Here is a 19780-nt window from a genome sequence, read left to right as displayed (position 1 = left end):
GGCCTCATGCTGAAGAGAAGGTATGCATGGGCCTGCCTCCGCCACAGCTCTCGCCCGTATGTTACTATGTTGTTAACCAGTTGTAGCTGATAAAATAATACTTGGTCAGTCATCTTGCTATGAGAATAGTGTACACGTGTGTGTGCAAGCAGTAAATTCACACCAGGGTGGATTTGATTTAAATCATGATTTAAATCACTAGTCAGGAAGCCTCGATTTAATCATAGATTTCTACATAAAAGTGCATTCTTGTTGGTTGTTATAACCTTAATACATATTCTTCACAACTCCGAGATAGATGTAAGTTTCATTTTTAGAAGGTACACACTATACATTTTTAAACAGTGATTTATTTTGAAAACTTTTCAGATTAGTTTTACAGCTATATCAAAAAATAAATGATTGGTTATTTCATTTACCAAAGGTAATTGAAGCAGATAGTTCACCTCCCAATGACTTCATAAATATCTCCAATTCAACAGGTTAATCATTAATATTTGGAGGATTTTCTTGCCATGCTGTATTAGGAGAACATCACCAGACAAACATTTAAATTGTTTTATTTAAGTAAAACAACATTATGTATTCTGGATTTTTTTCTTCAACGGCAAACATATAATATTTTAACAAAACAAGCATATGCCCTCGATTCTCACATTTACCTCCAGACGTCTTCTCCTTGTCCAGATTTATTCCGCCGCCAACAATCATCTATTCATTGAACTTCTTGAAACTTTGCAGTTTTAGAGAGAGGTAAGGGATTGACTCTGTGTACACAAATTTGCAGAGGGACAATAGGGTTGAGGTCTGTTATTTCTCACCTCTACATATTTATTTATTTATTTATTTAAAAACATTTTTGCTGTTAGCAAACATGTTACCTCTGGAGACACAAATGCACAGTTTGAGAGCTGCAAAACTACGCATCTCTGATGGTATTTTCTAGACTGAGCACTGAGTCCCATTAGGTAGATAGAAAGATTAACCTAAATAATCTATACAGAAGCCCCTGGAACTCCATAAAATGGGGTCCCTAATCCATGAACTATTGGAAGTCATTTACAAAACTTTTCTTAAACATGACATGAATATATTGTCTCATACTATAGAATTAGACTTTATAATCCCTATTCCATGATGAGAGATCTTTGAGCTATAGTTTTAATTAAGATACATTATCTTTAGAGACTTTTTTCCTCAAAAAGCATTTTATCAAAAAAATCTGATTTTAAATTAAAAAAAATCTTTTTTTTTTTTTTAATCCTTGGTTTTTATCCACCCTGATTCACACTGCTGTGGCTCTTTTGGGTGAGCCACCGAGGTCTGAGTATTACTGCCCTGACTCATAGTCGATGGATTGTTCAACAATGGAAAAACCAGAACACTCACCTACTACCTCATCAGTCCTTATTTTCTTTCCATTACATAAAGATAAATTAATTGAATGGGAAACGTAGTGTACTTTGATTTGGGATGTCATGGTCAAAAGTGTCATGGTTGTACTGGGGTTATAAAGGAAAACCGTTGTTTGGCTGCCCTGTTTCCCACTAAGAAGGGTCTTGAAAGTCCAGAACCACCACCACTTATGAGATGTGCTCTTAAATCCGGTGTCTTTAATAACTATTCTTACAAGCCTTTGTATTTATACTTACTTTTGGTCTGCTTTTAGGTTTAGCTCCCATTGATGTATGGTGTTTGGTTTAGAGGAGGCACAAAGAGGCAATATAATAACATGCTTCATACACTTTCTTTAGAATAAAAAGATGGGGACTGTTGAAAAGAAATTGATATCTCTAAATGGTGCAGTTGCTGAATCTTTGCCACTGCTAGTGACATGCTATACAGCAGAGGTTCTCAAATTGGGGGTCGGGACCCCTCAGGGGGTCACGAGGTTATTACATGGGGGGTTGCGAGCTGTCAACCTCCACCCCCAAACCCCACTTTGCCTCAAGCATTTATAATGCTGTTAAATATATAAAAAAGTGTTTTTAATTTATAAGGGGGGGCTCGCACTCGGAGGCTTGCTATGTGAAAGGGGTCACCAGTAAAAAAAAGTTTGAGGGTCACTGCTCTACAGTAATATTGGCACGAGGAGCTCTTAGTGAATATTATTGGGATCATTAAATCATATTTCCACACCACCCAGTAACCCCTGGTAGACCTAGAACTGTTTCCTTAATATGTTTGTTTGTTTTGGGGTTTGCTTTTTTTAATTTTGCATTTTCTCTCTCCTTCCTGCTCTGGTTTTATTTTAGGGAAGCTCTTAACAACTCTTTGTTCCAGCCCCCCTAGCCCTCAATCCCTGCCAAAAAAAAAAAAAATGATTTGAGATAAATTTTGGGTCTGCAAACTGTGTTGCCCTTAATGCAACTGGTTAAGGTTTCTCCATCCAGACTTTTTTTTTCAAATCCTGTGATTTGGACAATCACGTGCTATGTGTTACGTGGATCCTTCAGTATGAACTTTCTGCATTGGCAGTGTGGCTTTCATCAGATTATGCTGTTAGTACAGTGTTCTCCCTTAGTTGAGTCACATCACATTGTGGGGCTTCTTGTTAAATCCTTAGCTAGTGGGCATACTGTGTTAATTTCACAGAGGGACTTTCAAACTCTGTACATTTAATTAAGCTGAAATGGGGACTAGTGTATATTTCTCAGTCCTGAAACCAGGAATGTCTTGGCTTTTGTCTTACAGATTTCAAAGCTTGCAGTGGCACTTGAAGTGATTAGAGTGGGTCTGCTTCAGACCTCCCTTTCTGCCAAGCTTGGTGAAAAAGCAGCTGCTTCTGCTCGGGGGATGTGGTTGTAACTTGACATACATCCAGTTTTCGAATGCCATTAGATATCAAAAACATTATGGAGGGTAGTTCAGTGAAATCTCCTTTCATGAAAGGGGAATACCGACAGCAGTTATGTGAATGCGGTTGGTTCTGCAGAGTTGTATTAGAAGTACAAGGCTGGATTCATGCTGCAGACTTTTGGGAAATGTCACCTGCATGGAAGCAGAAGTGACTACAGACTGGTAATTGAGTCTCTTTGTACATTGGTTATTTCTCTGGCCAGCCTTGGTTTTACTATGCTTTAGACTTCCAAATTAATATTTGAATCCTGTAACAAAGCTTTAACCCTTACCAGGAGTAAGATTTCAATCTAAAATTTGTCGGTTGTAAGATCTTCAAGGCAGGGTTTGTACCTACATTTGTGTGTGTTCATAGCCTAGCACAGCAGAGCTCTGATGCCCATTACGGTCTTTGGCTGCTACTGCTACTAAAATACCTTCTGTGGCATTTACATCAGAAATCGCATATTTGAATCAAATCACTTATAGAATCATAGAAGTGCAGGACTCGATAGGTCATCAAATCCAGCCCCCTGTGCTGAGGCAGGACCAAGTAGTTAATTGATGCAATATAAATGACAAACAATTAACTCTTTATATAATTGAGGCCTTGATTGGCAATTTCCAGTGTATGGGAAGGCTGCTGAATCTATTGACTTTAGTGGACCTCTGTGTGCGTGTGCGTGCGTGTGTGTGTGTGTGTGTGTAGTAGGCCTAACGCACACTGGAAATTGCAGGATCAAGGACTTGGTTCTAAGTCTCCTTATTGTTTGGAAATCAAAGAGGAGCTGGCTCTGAACTGAGTGTGGTGGATGCCCATCACGCCTGAAAGTTTGTTGATTGCATCAAAAGAAATGAGGCAAGAAATATTTTCTTAGGCATCTGAATCTTAGCGGGAGAGTCGCTTCAAAGGGCTCCTGTGGTCTGGAGTCTGGACATCTGTAACCCTTCTGCCAGGTGGTGAATGGCAGCGAAAATAGATCTAGGTCCCTCTTGACATATAACTAAACTGGCTAAAGCCCACTCTGATACCCAAAAAAGTAAATACTTCCTCCCTGGTGCCCTTAATGGGTAGAACTCCCCCACTCCCAGACACTCAGACTGTGTAGAAATAAGGGATCCTTTATTAGGGGACAGGGAACACAGTCATAAACTCGGGAAAATACAGTAACAGAATATGTATGCAAATGAAGAGTAAACCCCCCCCCCCCGTAACTTTAGCAGTAGTCTAACGCCCTTCTAACCCACTGGTGAGAATGTCCCACAGTGTCCCTTGGCCACACCTTCCACCCATCTGCCTGGCCCCTTCTGTGCCATCTGACCCTCTGTCTGAGAGGGAGTGGACCTAATGAAGCCTAAAGTTAGCAGAAGGGGCTGCTAATGTCTTTGTCTCCGTGGCTGTGCAGCACTCTCCTTTCCAACCTTGGCGTGATCCTGGAGGAAGCGCCTCGAAAGCAGACTTCCCAGTACTTATTTCAGAAAGCCTTTGGCTTGGCATATTTACTTGCTTGCAGAGAGAACTTGGTGAACGAGCTACTAGGGATAGCTAAGCTGAAAGTGGCATAGAGAGGAACCGTACTTACCTAATGAGGAAAAGCTAATAAGGGCTCAGCTCCTGCAGTGAGCTCCGGGCAGGTGGACGCTAATGAGGGACTAACTTTTATTAGTTATTGAGACTGCTACTGCGGTTGCAGGGTCTGCCTGTGTGAGGCTCGTTGCAGGGTTGGGGACAGCGTTAATGTCAACAGCTATAAAGATGGCAGAGTATGGAGAGAGCTTCTCTAACGTAAAAAAAAAAAATCTTAAAAAATGAAGCGTGACAAACTAGCTGCAGCCACCCAAACCCCACCCTGGTAGAGGAGAACCAGCACACACACACATAGTCCGTGTACAGACTGTCAGAGCGGATCACAGTTCAGGGCAAGCGCACCCATATTTCCCCTCTGATCCAGCAAGGGCACCCATTCTAGACTTCTATCTCCTCACTTCTGATCAGGGTATCTCCAGGCTGAGCAATTCTCTGCCCTCACTGTGTTATCCGTAGCAAAAGACAAGACTGCCTAGACCTGTGGTTTCTAAACTGGGGTTTGAGAACCCCTGGGGGTTCACGAAATGTTACAGGGGGTTCTCAGGGAAAAAATTCCATAATGGCAGCCAGAGCTCTCCCTAGGGACCATGGGCAGCACGGGGCCAGTAGCCTGGAGCCCCTGGACTTCCAAGGGCTTAGCAGATCAAAGCAAGCATCTCTATCACTGAGGAGATTTAAACTTCAAGACTCCTTATAAGAAATAGAAAGGGAGGTGGATATTTTTTGCCGTTTTTAAAATTAAATAGGCAGCTTGTATTGTGTTTTTTAAAATTATTATGACCAAGTTTAAGTTTTGTTGTAACGTGCGTTGTTTGCCTGGACTGCTCAAGACCTGAATGCTTGTGTAGGAGGAACTCTTTGAGTTGGCTTCTTAAATACCTTCATGCTGTTTCACATCCGATACTCCTTGATGAAACATAGGAGCCTTGTCTTATAACAGGCTTATTCAAAATGATACAAGCTACGAAAGTGAGATCTTGGAAGAGTGTTGCCGTTTTCATAATGTAATAAAAATACTGTAATGATTAATAATAAAGAGTGTGTAATAAGCATGTCATAAAAACAAATTTTATATTTCCAAGATCACCGCTTTTATAATTTATACTCCGGTAAAGGAGAAAATCCCTGGAAATATTCATTTTTAGGAGGGGGTTCGTGAGACTTGACATTTTAGTGAAAGGGGTTCACGGGTTGTTAAAGTTTAGGAACCACTAGCCTAGACAGACTTGCTTGCTTTCTGTTCAGAGACTAACAATGTAACTGCCCACATTTAAGCTACCACACAGCTGCTTCTAGGCGAGCTTATTTATTTTTAGGGTAAAAACATTACAGAGAAAACATATTAAAACACAGTGAAAGAACCTATATGCATGCTAACAAACTTGCCAGAGATCACTCCAACTCCAGCAAGGGCTCTGACTGGTGATCAGTCCTTCAGACCCCACAAAAGGGTCTCTTCTATGGTCAGAAGTTCACAACAATCTCCGCTCAGAACTAGCACACTCATGAAAAGTTTAGTCCCTCCTTTTATATAGTGCAGGGGTCTTTGAGCTTGAGTTTTCAGGAGCAGGTAGTCAGTAGATAATGGGGTTTGTTTTCTTCCCAGGGCTTAGCTTCAAAAGGCCTCCCAAGTACCTCCTAGGAAACCCACTAAACACTTATTGTCCCAAACTGTTCTTTGAAGTTTCTAACATTTCTCCAAGGTTCACATTAGTCAGTTTCCTGGAAAAGTTGCATATGATCCTACGATAACACATAATTGTAGTTTGAATATAATGGACCCAAAAGATACTACATTTAATTCGATAAAGTTTAATGTAATTCAGTAAGGTTTGTCCAGGACATCATAGGAAATTGCCCTCTGCCACAATCCGATTGCAGAACGGTGGAAGAAGGAGATTTTCAGAATGAAACCTCTTTCAAAAAGGAGCCTGTAATGTGCATGCTAATCCACAAACAGCCAAGCCCCCCAGTGCAATAAGTTCCCTGTCCTGCGTTTTCCTGCTATTCCAGTGTTTGCTGTATGCACGGATAAGGGCTTGCAAATTCAAATTCACACCCTACCTTAATCCGAATGATTTTTCAAGTGTAGACAAGCCCAAAAAGCAAACGAGGTGTGTGTTTACTGTAGGGTAACTATACTGCTGTAAAGTCCCAGTGGAGGCGAGGCATTGTAGTATGAGCTGAGGGGTGAAAACATTATTTACTGTGAGATCGCTAGAGGAGCTTGGGTGGGAAGAGATGAGTATAGTAGTGAAAACATTATCTACTATCTTATCAGTTTAACCTCCCTGAGCTCCCTCGCAGCACGCAGCACACTGCAGTGTGCCGTGTGTCTATTAGGATTTTACAGTGAGATGGGTAACATGTATGTATTATCCCATGGGAAAAACATACCTTTTGGGGCAGTAAAGACAGCCTAAATTGTAGTCTTTTGGCATGACTGCGATTCCTGGTTGATACCTGTTAGTACCGTTGAAGTCTTTTTGTGCTGGGCATTCACATCTTTATTTTGTAAGATGTATCCAACTAGCCTTTGGTGTTCCTGGACCAAGTTCAGTGTCCTATTCACTGGCAGTGCTTAGCCAGTGCAGATTCCTGTGTATAACAGTTACGCGTAGCCTGGGCTTTGCACAGTCTGAGCGGGTTCATAAGGATTATAGTGATATAATAATCTACAATCTCTTCCGTTTCAGAGCCAAACCTTTGCAATCTGTCTTTCTGCTGCAGCAGGAAAGATTAAGCTGCTTCTGGTACTCTGATATGTAGCCAGTAGTGTAGGGTGTGAGTTTACTCTAGATAATTCCTGTTGGCGTCACAGAGCAATCCCTCCCCTTTGTGCACTGAAGTTTGAAAATGGTTTTTCTCTCCTCCCATTTAAGGTATCTTTTAAAACTTTATTTCTGACCGTTCTCCAGCGTTAGCTGGTAAATAGAGACATGATCATAGTAAGGAATGTAGGATTTGTAATAACCCCTGGTAGTGTCCAAAGGTCCTTGTTTTGAGTTGGACCTCGTTGGGCTAGGTGCTGGAATTATAGGTACACGCAGGGCCTGTCCCAAAGATCTTACAATCCAAAGCTAGTGACATATGAAGGGTGAGGACAATGGAATCAAATATGGTCTCTACCTACATGTGAACTCATGTTGCTTTTCCTTATAATACATATCAAGTTGACTTTCCCCAAATCCTTCCTTTGCTTAGTCATTGTATGTTAATTATATCTTCAGTTATTGCCCAGCCCTATGATTGAGGGCTGGTCTATACTCCAGGGGATGATCGATCTAAGTTACACAACTTCAGCTGCGAGAAAAACGTAGCTGAAGTTGACATAGTTAGATCTACTTACGGTGTCTTCACTGCGGTGTGTTGACGGGAGACGCTCTCCCGTCGATTCCCCTTGCGCTTCTCGTTGAGGTGGAGTACTGGAGTCAACGCTAGAGCAATCGGCGGTCGATTTATCGCATCTATACTAGACACAATAAATCGACCCCCGTTGGATCGATTGCTGCCCATTGATCTGGCTGGTAATTTAGACAAGCCCTTAGTGTCTAAAAGGTATAGTCTCTTTAATATAGTGTGTGATCTACTATTTTATTCCTTTCTTTGTTGAATTGGGGCCGCTTTAAGTCCAATTTACACTGGCAGTTAAAAAGTGCAACTGGGCCAGGTAATCCATAGGTTGCGTGGTCCTTGACTGCCTTTCTTTGCATTATTTGGGCTGCAGACTTAGTGCCTGCAATCTGCATCCCTTGAGAAGCTGAAGTACTTTCTTTGTTCCCTCTTCAGGGGTATCCCCTATCTCCAAAGCCAGTAGTGCTTTTTGGAAATTGTACAGAAATTAAGAGAGATTGTGAAATAAACAAGCCTAGAGGTGTATTACAGAAAGCATCAGCAGAATGACACATGGTTGAGTTAAAAATAGATTCCGAGTTACCTCACATGAGTCATTGCTCACAGCCTAAAATCAGCCCATGGTGCTCTGGGAAGGCTTGCTAGACTCTGGACAGTTGTTTTGTTATGCTTATAAGAAGCACATGGGGTTTTTTTCAGGGGAAAAGGCAATATGCTGTGTTTATTGAAGATGCAACAGTTAGCGCGAACACACCCACCCACACACACACCCCCACCCCACACACCTTTGATGTTATAGTTACCAGTCCAGATCAGTCTAGTGGCCAGGATGAACCCAACGTTTCATGGCAAGGCACCCTGTTTATATAGTGATTTCCCTTCATTGGACCAATGACTTTTGCACTGTCATGCTGTAATCATTGTTTGAGTGCTTGTTTTCTTAAATTGTCCTTCTCATTCTTTACCACTGCTATCTAGTCCCCATTGATAGGTGCCTGTCTCATCTTTAGAGTCATCAATCTGCCCTCCTCTGACATTTCAATAGGGGTGTGTTGCAGCCTCCTGGCACCCTTGCGTCTGTCTCCAGTTCCTCCCTCGTACATCTGGCTCAGCGATGGCCTTCACAGTTATCTCGTTACACATACATTCCTCATTCACACACACAACAGAATTAAAAAGGGGGGGAGGGATAGCTCAGTGATTTGAGCACTGGTCTGCTAAACCCAGGGTTGTGAGTTCAATCCTTGAGAGGGCCACTTAGGGATCTGGGGCAAAATCAGTTCTTGGTCCTGCTAATGAAGGCAGACGGCTGGACTCGATGATCTTTCAGGGTCCCTTCCAGTTCTAGGAGATAGGGGTGTGTGTGTGTGTGTATGTATGTATGTATGTATGTATTTATTTATTTATTTTAACTTGCACAGAACATTGTGCGATGCACAAGAAAACAATCGTGGCATTCTTTTACTTACTTTGTTGTAGGTTTAGCATTTTAAAATAATGATCTTAAAATGTCTGTTACTGCCTTGAAATCAGCCCAGACACAGATTCTGGCTGATGAATCTTTACCAAATGACCCATTAGGCCATTCCTTTCTGCTATTCCAAAAGGGTAGCTGGCAGGATATGGTCAAATCCTACACCAGTACATTTAATACAAGCTACATTATTATCTCATTATTCTTTATCCTTCATTCTAAATCATACAAAATACAAACATAAAATCCTACTACTACAGTTTCATGTTGGGACATGGCGCACAGACAGATCTGGGGGTGGTGATAGGGGAACCTTAAGAGCACAGAATAAAGTCTCACATTCATGCAGTCACTACTGGATCTCTCTGCCTTTATCACTGTCAGTATATTGGTGACCTGCATACAAGACCTGGCAGGTGAGGCTACTAGGGTGCTAAAATCATCCCAGTCCTTTCCCCTTGGACAGATCCCAGAGAGTCATAAAGGGCACTGCTCCTTCACAAAAGCTCTTGCATATGGAATCACAAAGGAATGGGGGATAGAGGACTGTAGAGCAGTATTAAAGACAGATCTTGAAGAATCCGTTGCCCATGGTGAGTAGGAAACTTTCCCAGGGTGTGCATTACATTTCTAGCCCTTATTACTGCAAAGGAAACATTCCAAATGAGAATTGAATGTAAACTGAGGCACTGGTATCTTCCTGAGTCTGCAGATGGCTCAAACTCAGTACTTTGCAGGCCGGAGCATGCTCAAAACTGCTGCTCAGAGCCCTCTGGCTTGCAATGAAATAGATTGTAGTTCAGCTGCTGACTGTCAAAGCTCTTAGTAATAGTAGCAGAGGACACCCCTGGAGCTATTCACAGAGGAGGAAGACCGAGAAAGGAGGTTGGGGGGCGGGGGGAAGAGTAGCAGCCGGTGGAAGGTAAAGTTGTAGAAACTCCTAACTTGCTTGTGGGCAGTTGAGGTGTCTGTAGATTGGGGTGCAGAGACTGGCATGTTCTTTCTTCCATTCAGCAAAGAGGAGTTTGTGGGCGATCAGACTCATCTAAGCTGAATGTGGCTATGAAAGTTGGTAATCGTGAACCTGGTCCAGGGGCAGTAGGTTGGGGTAGATTGGTTTCTTACCTGGGTACGTCCTCTGGACAGTGCCAGGAGTGGGATGGGGGTGGTACCTATATTACATCCCTTTGGCTACTAGGTTTAATCCTGTGTCCTTGGTATTTATTAACAACTTCCAAGGCCTGGGTGTGAGGAGATGGTATGGGGGGAGGGGAAGGAGAAGGAAAGGCAGGAAGAGCTGCACCAGGACTTAGTAGAGGAATGAAAGGCAAGAGAAAGTGGGGTGAAGTTTGGAGGGAAAGTGTAATAGCAGGAAGAGAGGTGCTAAAGTTACACTTAGAACATTCACTACATTGAATTTGCAATAAACAATGCACAGCTGTCTTGTTCCTTTCAACGGCAAGGGACACTGCAGCGCAATTATAGCTTTTTGGGGGGGGGGTTGCAAGCTAGGAGACTTACTCAATGGACTAGTAGGCAATGCTTTCTGTTCCCCTCCCCCAAAACCCCACCAGAAACCTGTCCTTGTTTTCATGTGCGTTACTTGTGGATCAGGGTAGGTGGTTCTTTTCCTTTCTCTGGTTCAGGTGATGTTACACCTAAAATGCTCTTTTCAAATGTGGTCCCCTCATTGATAGGAGGTAGACATATTGGAGGGAATCCAAGGAGATTGGTTTGAAGAATGACCGAGTAAGAGTGGTCAATCAATGCTATTTTGGGGTGATGAGGTGGGGGGAGGCAGCGGGAGAATGTTACTGTGCATAGATATGAAGGGTGTCGGCATTAAGGAAGGAGAAGAATCCTTGGGTGCCATAAATGTGGTCTGACCAGGAATAGTAGGATTAAATTAAGAAAAGGAACATTTTAGGGGGAGCAATCTATTAGACTCCATCTCCTCTAGGAAGCTGGCCTGTGCTAAGTGGGTGTCAACAATAGATCTGCCCTAGTCAGGGTGAGATTTCTTTGCTACTTGTGTAGGTGGGGCCAGACTATGTTAATGAAGAATGCATGCTGACCTTGATTCATGCATAATATGAAACTCTAGGATCTAAATCCTGTCTACATTAGATGTTAAGTGCTGTTTAAAATCCTATTAATTCAAATATGAGCACGATTATCTTGTTTGAAACCCCTATCTACTTTTCCTAGATAGGGCTAGCTGGGCACTCGTTCAGACTTTTTAGTGCTTGGAGGTATCAGGGCAGGAAGTGTTCTAGGTAAACTGCCAGCTGCATTTGAGAAACAAAGCTTTTAATTAGGATGGGTGTTGCTGGGCTGCCTGCTGCTGTGCTGAAAGTGACTTTATCAATCTGGTCAGAGAGCAAGTCATTGGCAAAGCTAATAAAATCTGGGAGTTCTGAATCCATCCTCTTCCTCCAGTCACCAGAGCAGACTCCTTCCCTTTCCTTCCCTCTGTAATCATCAAAATAAAGACCTTCCTGGTGAAACCACGGCTAAAGGCCTCTAGGGCTAATAATCTTGACGCTGTAAACTTAACAAGGAGAGAAAACAGATGCATGTTGTGCTTGTTTAGTCAGTTACAGCCTCCGTTGTGCTTGTCCACAGGTGGTGTAGTCCACAGACTGCTAGTAGATGTGTGCATATCTTAGGCACATTGTATTCACTTTGACCTGTGTCCCAACTTCTGCAGAGGTTTTCTTAACATTTACTAAAGAGAGTTTGTCTGTTAAAATGTCCTAAGATGCCAAATAATACATCATGTTTATGGAATCTACACTATGTAGTTTTCTGCCCTCTAGGTAGTGGGAAGTACACATGGACAAAGGTCCGTTTCACTGCTGGCTTCTGCATAATTCTCTGCATCTCCTGACTGGGTTCCTGAAAGGGGCTCGTACTTTCTAAGTGTATCAGTGAAAATAGGGTTTTGGACACACATGAGCTAAATCTGCTTTGGTTTGGTTTCTCCCCCATGTAGGGTAAACATGTTTAGTATCTTAATACCCGCTGGAGAGGAAGGATGCTCTTGTACTTCAAACACAGAGTCAGGGTACCTAGGTTCTTCCTGACTGTGCCCCGATTGTGTGACTTTGGGCACGTTACTTAACAATTTTCCTGCCTGGTTTTGACCTGCCCCGTCGCCAGTGGTCCCTGTTGAACAGGTTCTGGACCGGGCAAGGTCTCTGCAGCCAACCAGTATCGCTGGGGCCTTTGTGACAGCCCTTTGTGCAGCCGCAGCACAACACAGATGACACACGTTGTCGATGACTAGGTTCAGCAGTGGCTAGAAGAACTGCATCACGCCACTGAAGATGCCATCGCTTGGCTAGACGACTATGCACACGCTAAATAAATACTTAACAATCCGGATCTGTTTTGCAGACTGAAAAATGGGTTTGCTTACTCACGTCTCAGGGGCATTAGGCTAAATTTGAACAAATGTTTGCAAAGCGTCCTGAGATCCTTGGGTGGGAGACAAAACAGAAGCTCATAGTATTATACTGTTTAACATATGTGAAAGATTATTAATGCTTCTAAACTGTTTTTCAGATTCTAAATGGCTTCTAAGAAGTCGGGATCCGACTTTCACGGTAAGTGAAGTGCAGTATTTTTGTATTGGAAAGACATTAATGTGAGGAAACTCCCCATAAAACGTTGTGTTGCCACTAATATAGATTTTTATTTCATCTAATAATATAATGGGATTGGGTGGCTCTTGGGATTAATAGGAGACTCTAGAGCCTTTCACCATCCTGCTACTGACCCAAAGTAGCCATGTTCTGTTGGCTGTTGATTGACCTGTGTGAAATGAGCTTGGTCTCAATCCAGGTTTTCAGTGGACATGTGCACTTCAGAAAGCTCCACTGTTGGCATTAACTGGCAGTCAGCACAGAGGCCATGGCTTGAGTGCTCAATGGAGATGAGTCTGCTTTCTCTCTGCTAGAGCTGGTCCTTCCATAACAGGCCTGGACAGGACATTGGTGGGGCAGTGATGAGGAAACTTACACTGCTGTTGTCTATGCCCATTCCCTCTCTAAACAGAGGACTTCAGGCTGGTATCTTTCACTCATGGCATTAAGAACACTTCAAACATGAAACGAGAAAATCCCTAGCTTGGTGTATGCACGTGCGTGTGACATTAAACCAATAGTAGGCCAGTGGAATAGCGTTTGCAGAAGCAAACTCTATATCGTGAAGGTTTCAACTTCACTTTAATTTTAAATTGTTTTTCCTCATTTATAACTTCCATAAAGTCTCCTTATGACTGAAACTGCTCATGCTGGTGTCTGCCCTGTGATGAATTTATTTCAAATAAAGTTTGAACTAAATCCATTTAAGTAACTTACATTCCAGTAAGTGGAGGAGGAGAAGAAACGAATTTTCTGTAAGGTCCTGATCCTGCACACATTTAAGCATGTGCTTAATTTTACACACGAGTAATCTCACTGAAGTCCATTTGTGTAAAGCTAAGTGTGTTTGCTGGAGTCGGCCTAAAGTTGTGGAATGGGAGGGTGGGAAACTTAAATATTGCAATTGTATGTGTAATCAAGAATTGCATGTGAAATTACCAGTACCAGCCTAAGTTAATGCGATTGTCCATGCAGACTTTTCATAGAGTGCAGAGTCCCCGCTCTTTCCAGATAGCGTTTCAGGTGAGCAAGATGACACTAGAACACTCCATCATGGGGGAGATGAAGGCTTGGAAACATCTGCACCATTAATTTGACCTTTACACTTTCTCGTTGTCCTAGTATAAAGGGACCAGAAAGTGACATTAGCAGGGAAAGGACTATAAACAAGTCAGACTGACTAGCTTAGGAAATGCAAAATGAAAACATAATAAATACTGAAACTAGACTGTAAAATTGTCTTTAATCAAAGGTGCGAATAGGTAAGAAATGGTCTTTAATTTTTAATATGTCTTATCAGAGTTCCGGGAGCAAAGTTAGCTGGACCATGTGCTGTTTAATTGCTGATTACTGTTGAATGCGAGCTAAGATGTGAAAAAATTATCTACGTATGTGTGCAATGCAGAATTAATATTGCATTTGGAGCCATAGGTTTTACAGTTCTGGGCTCTAATTGTTACAACCTGGTGGGGAACGCCCCTTGTATTCAAAATAACAACATCAGTAGTTAACTGAAATACCCTGTGGTGAGGCCCTCTGTGTTTCTGCTGATCTTGGCAATTCTAACACAGTTTATTGCTGTGCTGACTTAGACTCGCTGGGGAGGGATGGGCACAACTTTTGTTTTGTCATCTCTTGGGGAATTAGTGGGGAACATTCTTTCCAATCACCTCCCAGTGTCCAGAAGAACACATAGGTGACACTGTCCCTATAATTGCAGCTTACTACAAAACATCTAGTCCAGCAAGCAGTTGCAGCTTGGCATGTACAGCAGGCTTCTGGAACTGTACAGAGTTGACACTTCAAATGAACACACTCGCCATGCTCACTGTTCATGGGAATTTACACGAGACTATTACGAAAGGGGTGTGGGAATGGGGCCTGGATTATAACAGGAGCTTGGAGGAAGCCACCTTCTGAATTCATCCTTCAGAAAGAGAATGCTCCAGTGGGTTTCTCTGAGCACACAGCTCAGTGCACTGTGGTGTTTGAAGAGCTAGACGCTAGAGACTTGCAAGCCGAGTGGATGGCCGTGCCTGGAAATGTAGCTTTCTGCAGGTGTGTTGAAAGGGTGAAGTGAAGTTTCCCAAGGGTAGTGTGTGATGTTCTGCTAACGCAGTGCTAATTGTTGCCACGCAGGTTGAAAGTTGCTGCTGCCACTTCCTCAGGTGATGTCTGAAAACTACTCCAATTATTCCTCATGTTTATAAGGGTAGTGCGAAGGGCCAACCAAGAATGGGGCCCCATCGTGCCAGGCGCTGTGTAGAGTACCAGGCAGTCCCTTCTCGGAAGACCTAACAATCTAAATAGACAAGACCGACATACAATGGGGGAAAGGGTGTAACATGCAAGCAGGATGAACAATGTGAAGGCGGCAAGGAGGGGATCAGCTAAATGGAAGGAAAAGGGAAGGGGGCGAGGGAAGAGGGCAAGGAGGGACAGGCAGGAGTGAAGCTGAGGTGAAGACACTGTGATAGAGAGGGAGGGTTGCAGAAAACAGTCGATCGGCCAGAGACAGTCAGAACATTCTGCAGTTTTGACTGGATTATCCCTATGTCCCTGCGGTGGCTGCCTGTTCCTACCAGCTGGAGTCTCTGGCTGGCTGTTCTCTGCATGTTTCCCCCCGAGGCTACATGATGGGGAGAGGAGACACCACCTGGATCCTAGGGGGGTGTGTGTGTGTGTATATATATATATATATATATATATATATATATGTGTGTATATGGGGGTCTTGACTGCACAGTTCTGGTTCCAGGGAGTGCTGGGCGAGGGGTAACCCTGGCTGGACCCCATTTTACCCCCTCCACCCAGTGTGACTGCTAAAGTTACCTTCTTACTGTTTTGAACCAATTCCCCACATCAGTGGTGACCTCTTTACATGTTCACTAATCAAGCTGCCAGACTGGAGGCCAGTGTTTCCTGGCCATGCACCTAAGGCATATGGGGTCAGATCAGTCGTATGTTTACATAAACAGCGATACACAGTGATAGTGGCTCTTTTGTTGGTCTTGGCCGAGGCAGAAAGGCTGGTTTGAATAAAGCAGGTGGGTGCAGGTTTTTCTGAACTTTCTGGGGCTGCTATAATAATGGCTTAGAGAGAGTCCAAATTCCAAGTAGCCACGTATTAAATATCATCCTGTTACTTAATGTGAGTTGTAACAAACTCGTGTGCGTGCTGCTGTGGATGAACACTGAGCAACAGCCATGCCTATGGCTGGATCAAAATGCAATTTCTTCTTGTTCCCTGCTTTGAAGAATCTGCTTTTTAAAATCCTTTCTGGGGAATTGGCGTGTTCAGCCCTCTGCAAAAAAGCCATTGGCTTAAATCACCTTCTGGGCAGGACTCTAACCATATTCTGATACAAAGGAAAATCCCTGACCCAGGCAAAACAAATGAAATCTACCTTTCTCTCCTTTCTCCTCCACAAAAGGAAATCTATAAACCCATCATAAAATGTCCTGGAAAGGATACCCCGAGAGAGAGAAAACATTTCCCATGTCTATGGCAGACCTTCGGTAAATACCAGGTTACAGTGGTGGTCAGAGTGAGAAAATCACTATACGGGGGAGAAACTAAAAATCATTTCCCAGTAATATTTGTAACGTATCACACGTAGCAACAAGCTAGTTCCTGAGTAGAACAGCCAGTCTTTGACTGTACCGTCCCTTTGCCTTAGTGCTGTATGTGATGTCTTCAGCTCATGATTATTTTTAATGCCATGTAACTTTTAATCTCTCCCTACCTGGTGTTCAGATAAGACCAAGGCAGAGAGCAGTAGTCACACTCCTGCTCATGCCTGTCACAATGTGTGGTGTAGCACAGGCTACAGCCGCTGGCTTTTTTTCTTTGCCTGGGGGTGCTCAACCCCCACCCCCACTCCACCTCTTCCGCCAAGCCCCCACCTCATCCCATCTCGTCCTGCCCCCACTCCGCCCAGGCTCTGCCCCCATTCCACCCCATCCCGCTTCTGCCTGTCCCCGCTCCGTCCCCTCCCTCAAGCGCACCCCGTCCCTGCTCTTTCCCCCGCCCCCCAGAAGCTCCTGCACTCTTTGGAACAGCTGATCCATGGCAGGTAGGAGGCGCTGGGAGGGAGGAGGAGGAGTTGATTGGCAGGGCCACCAACGGACATGAGGTGCTGGGGGGACGGGGGAACTGGCTGTCAGTGGATGCTAAGTACCCGCTAATTTTTTTCCGTGGGTGCTCGAGCCCTGGAGCACCCATAGAGTCTGTGCCTATGGCACAGGCAGCGCACTAAACGCCCCAATTGCAGCTATGCAGGTGAAACTAGACAATCGCTCCGCTCTCGAATGAACTCTCACAGGAAAATGATAAAAGACAAAAACACCCTGTCGCCTGTGGGTGAATGCTTTTTACAGCAAGATCAGAGATAGTGATCCATCAGTCTCAAGGAAACCTGCACAACGCTTTCAAAAAATGACCCTAGGAACTTAAATTTATAACTTTGCTAGATACTAAAACTCATGGACTGAACAAAGATACTGGATTTATGGCTTATTAGAACAATCGATAACCCACTAACAACAACCTCCCTCCCTCGTCCCATTCCCACCCCCACCCACTGCCTCTCCTCCCCTTCCCTTCCCCCTGTGATTGGAGGACACTTCACCTTGAATGGTCCCTTAAAATATGTGTTTAACTACTTATGCTAAACAATCCATTCCACCTTGTATTTTATTTAGCTGTGACGCTGAGTACAGGCAAGTCTACACTACAAAATTAAGTTGACCTATGTTACATCAACATACAGCCAGCACAGTAATTAAATTGTCCACGCTATGCTCCTTGTGTTGGTGGTGCATGCCCTCACCAGGAGCGCTTGCACCAATTGCACTGTCCAGTGTGGGGCATTGTGGGATGGTTTCTGAAAGGCAGCCGCAGTCAAGGTCAGCAACGCAGTGACTACACTGACACTGCGTTGTCCTAACTACATCAGCCTAAGCGCTACGCCTCTCGTGGGGGTGGAGTGATTATCGGTGTAGTGGATAACTTGCATCAGTGGGAGCTGAGTTTTAGTGTAGACACTTAGAGTTAGGTCACTGTAAGCTGTCTTACCTCAACCTAACTCTGTAATGTAGACCAGGCTTATGTTTCCCAGACCTCAAGAAGTGCTCTGTGTAAGCTTGAAAGCTTGTCTCTCTCACCAACAGAAGTTGGTCCAATAAAAGATATCACCTCACCCACCCCCTCTCTCCCATACAATCAAAGGGAGTTTAGTCCCATTCAGATGGGTTGTGATTCCCATTCCCATTGATTGGCACTCTATAGTCACTATCCCTGCATAAACGTAACACTTCGGAGTTGTTAGTTTCCCAGTTCAAATACACAAATCCTTAAGCTAGATTCCTTGTTGCAGTGATGGCCGTGCTCCCCTTCAAACACCGAAGTTGCAGTGCTGTTCAGCAGCACGGAATAGGTTGCTATCTCTGCTGCAGGCGCAATGCATAAAAATACTGTTAAATTCTCTGAGAGACTTCTTCAGTTCACAGTCATGGTGAGAAACAAGATCGGCTCTAGACTAGTCAGTCCCAGGGATTCAAAGCTGAAAGGACACGATCTCTCTAGCAAAAAGAACAGGAGTACTTGTGGCACCGTAGAGACTAACAAATTTAAAAAATGAGGTTGATGAATTTCCACTCCATACGGCTAAATGCAGTGCCTTGCATAATGACAGGTTTCAGAGTAGCAGCCGTGTTAGTCTGTATCCGCAAAAAGAACAGGAGTGCTTTTTGCGGATACAGGTGCCACAAGTACTCCTGTTCTTTTTGCGGATACAGACTAACACGGCTGCTACTCTGAAACCTATCTCTCTAGCACGAATCTGAGAGCAGGCTGATGTGCCACGTAGTGCAATGCTGTCATCGCTTGGGCTCGCTGAAAGTCTTCGGCCCCCAGGTGATAGGGTGTTTCCTGTTTTTGAAAACCTGTCCTTCATTAAAGCGCCTGGCTGCATTCTTGTAGATGATTCAGTAATAGAGGAGCGCAGGAGGTATTTATGAATGGCCATTTAAGTTTGAAATTTGGTCAGAGGGAGATGTCATATTAGTGATCTTTGGGATTGCTCAAGCTGCGAAAAGAGGTTAGTTACTCAGCTCGGCCTCTCCTGTAAGGTGGTGGCCGTACTCTGTAGCTGCATCTTCTGTAATATTCCAACCCCAACAGTGAACGTACAGATGAACTGATCATTGAACACTGGCATAGGAGTGGGGTTAATATCCCTTTCAAACAAAGTGCCATTTAGACTGGCTTTTGGAACTCCTTTTATTCTCCCAGCTGGGGGTGCTGTCATAAAACTGCAGATGGCTATTGGTGTTTATTACTTGTATTCTGGTAGCCCAACTACGCCGAGCACTGTAGAAACGTAGAACACATAGATGGTCCCTGCCCCAAACAGTCTAGAATCCAAGTATAAGACTAGATAACAGATGGATAAAACAGACATTGTGGGGGGGACAAGGGGGGGATGGTAACAGTCAGACGTGTGTGATCAGCGTGATAAGCAGAGGTCACAATATACCAGCTGACTGACCCAGGAAGTGAAATTAGATTGGTACAGAAGCTGGGATCCCTAAACCAAAGTTGAGTCACTGTAGACTCTCACTAACGAGAAGTGACGTGTGTGTAAGAGGTTCAGTGTGGTTCTTCTAGGCTATTGTACTTTTTGTTTTAAGAGCATCACTATGCAGACCTAACTCTGGACATGTTTTTAGACAAGATTTGCTCCCGCACCTTCCTTCAGCCACAAATTGAGTTTTATCTAACCACGGCCACCCTCACCCTGAAGCTGTTTTTTAAATCTCTTTCTTGAATAACTTGAAATAATGACTCGCAGTGAAGGTTTTTATTTTATAGAGGGA

At 43.7% G+C, this 19780-nt stretch overlaps 1 protein-coding gene across 14 annotated transcripts in view; it reads left to right on the top strand.

Moving 5' to 3' along the window:
• UBAP1 (ubiquitin associated protein 1) overlaps window positions 1–19780 on the top strand; it is a 99093-nt gene that overhangs the window by 20838 nt on the left and 58475 nt on the right. For 11 of the 14 annotated variants that reach the window (XM_042850726.2, XM_065549937.1, XM_005296215.3 and 8 more), the window contains one exon: window positions 12822–12862. The exons of the other annotated variants lie outside the window; for them this stretch is intronic. In XM_042850726.2, the coding sequence (XP_042706660.2) occupies window positions 12829–12862 (34 nt within the window). In that variant the 5' untranslated portion in view covers window positions 12822–12828. The remainder of the gene's footprint in view (window positions 1–12821; window positions 12863–19780) is intronic. 14 annotated transcript variants of the gene reach the window in all.

The sequence above is a fragment of the Chrysemys picta genome, chromosome 6, assembly GCF_011386835.1.
Source record: "Chrysemys picta bellii isolate R12L10 chromosome 6, ASM1138683v2, whole genome shotgun sequence".
NCBI classification, from domain to species: Eukaryota; Metazoa; Chordata; order Testudines; family Emydidae; genus Chrysemys; species Chrysemys picta.
This window is presented reverse-complemented; position numbering and strand designations above follow the sequence as displayed.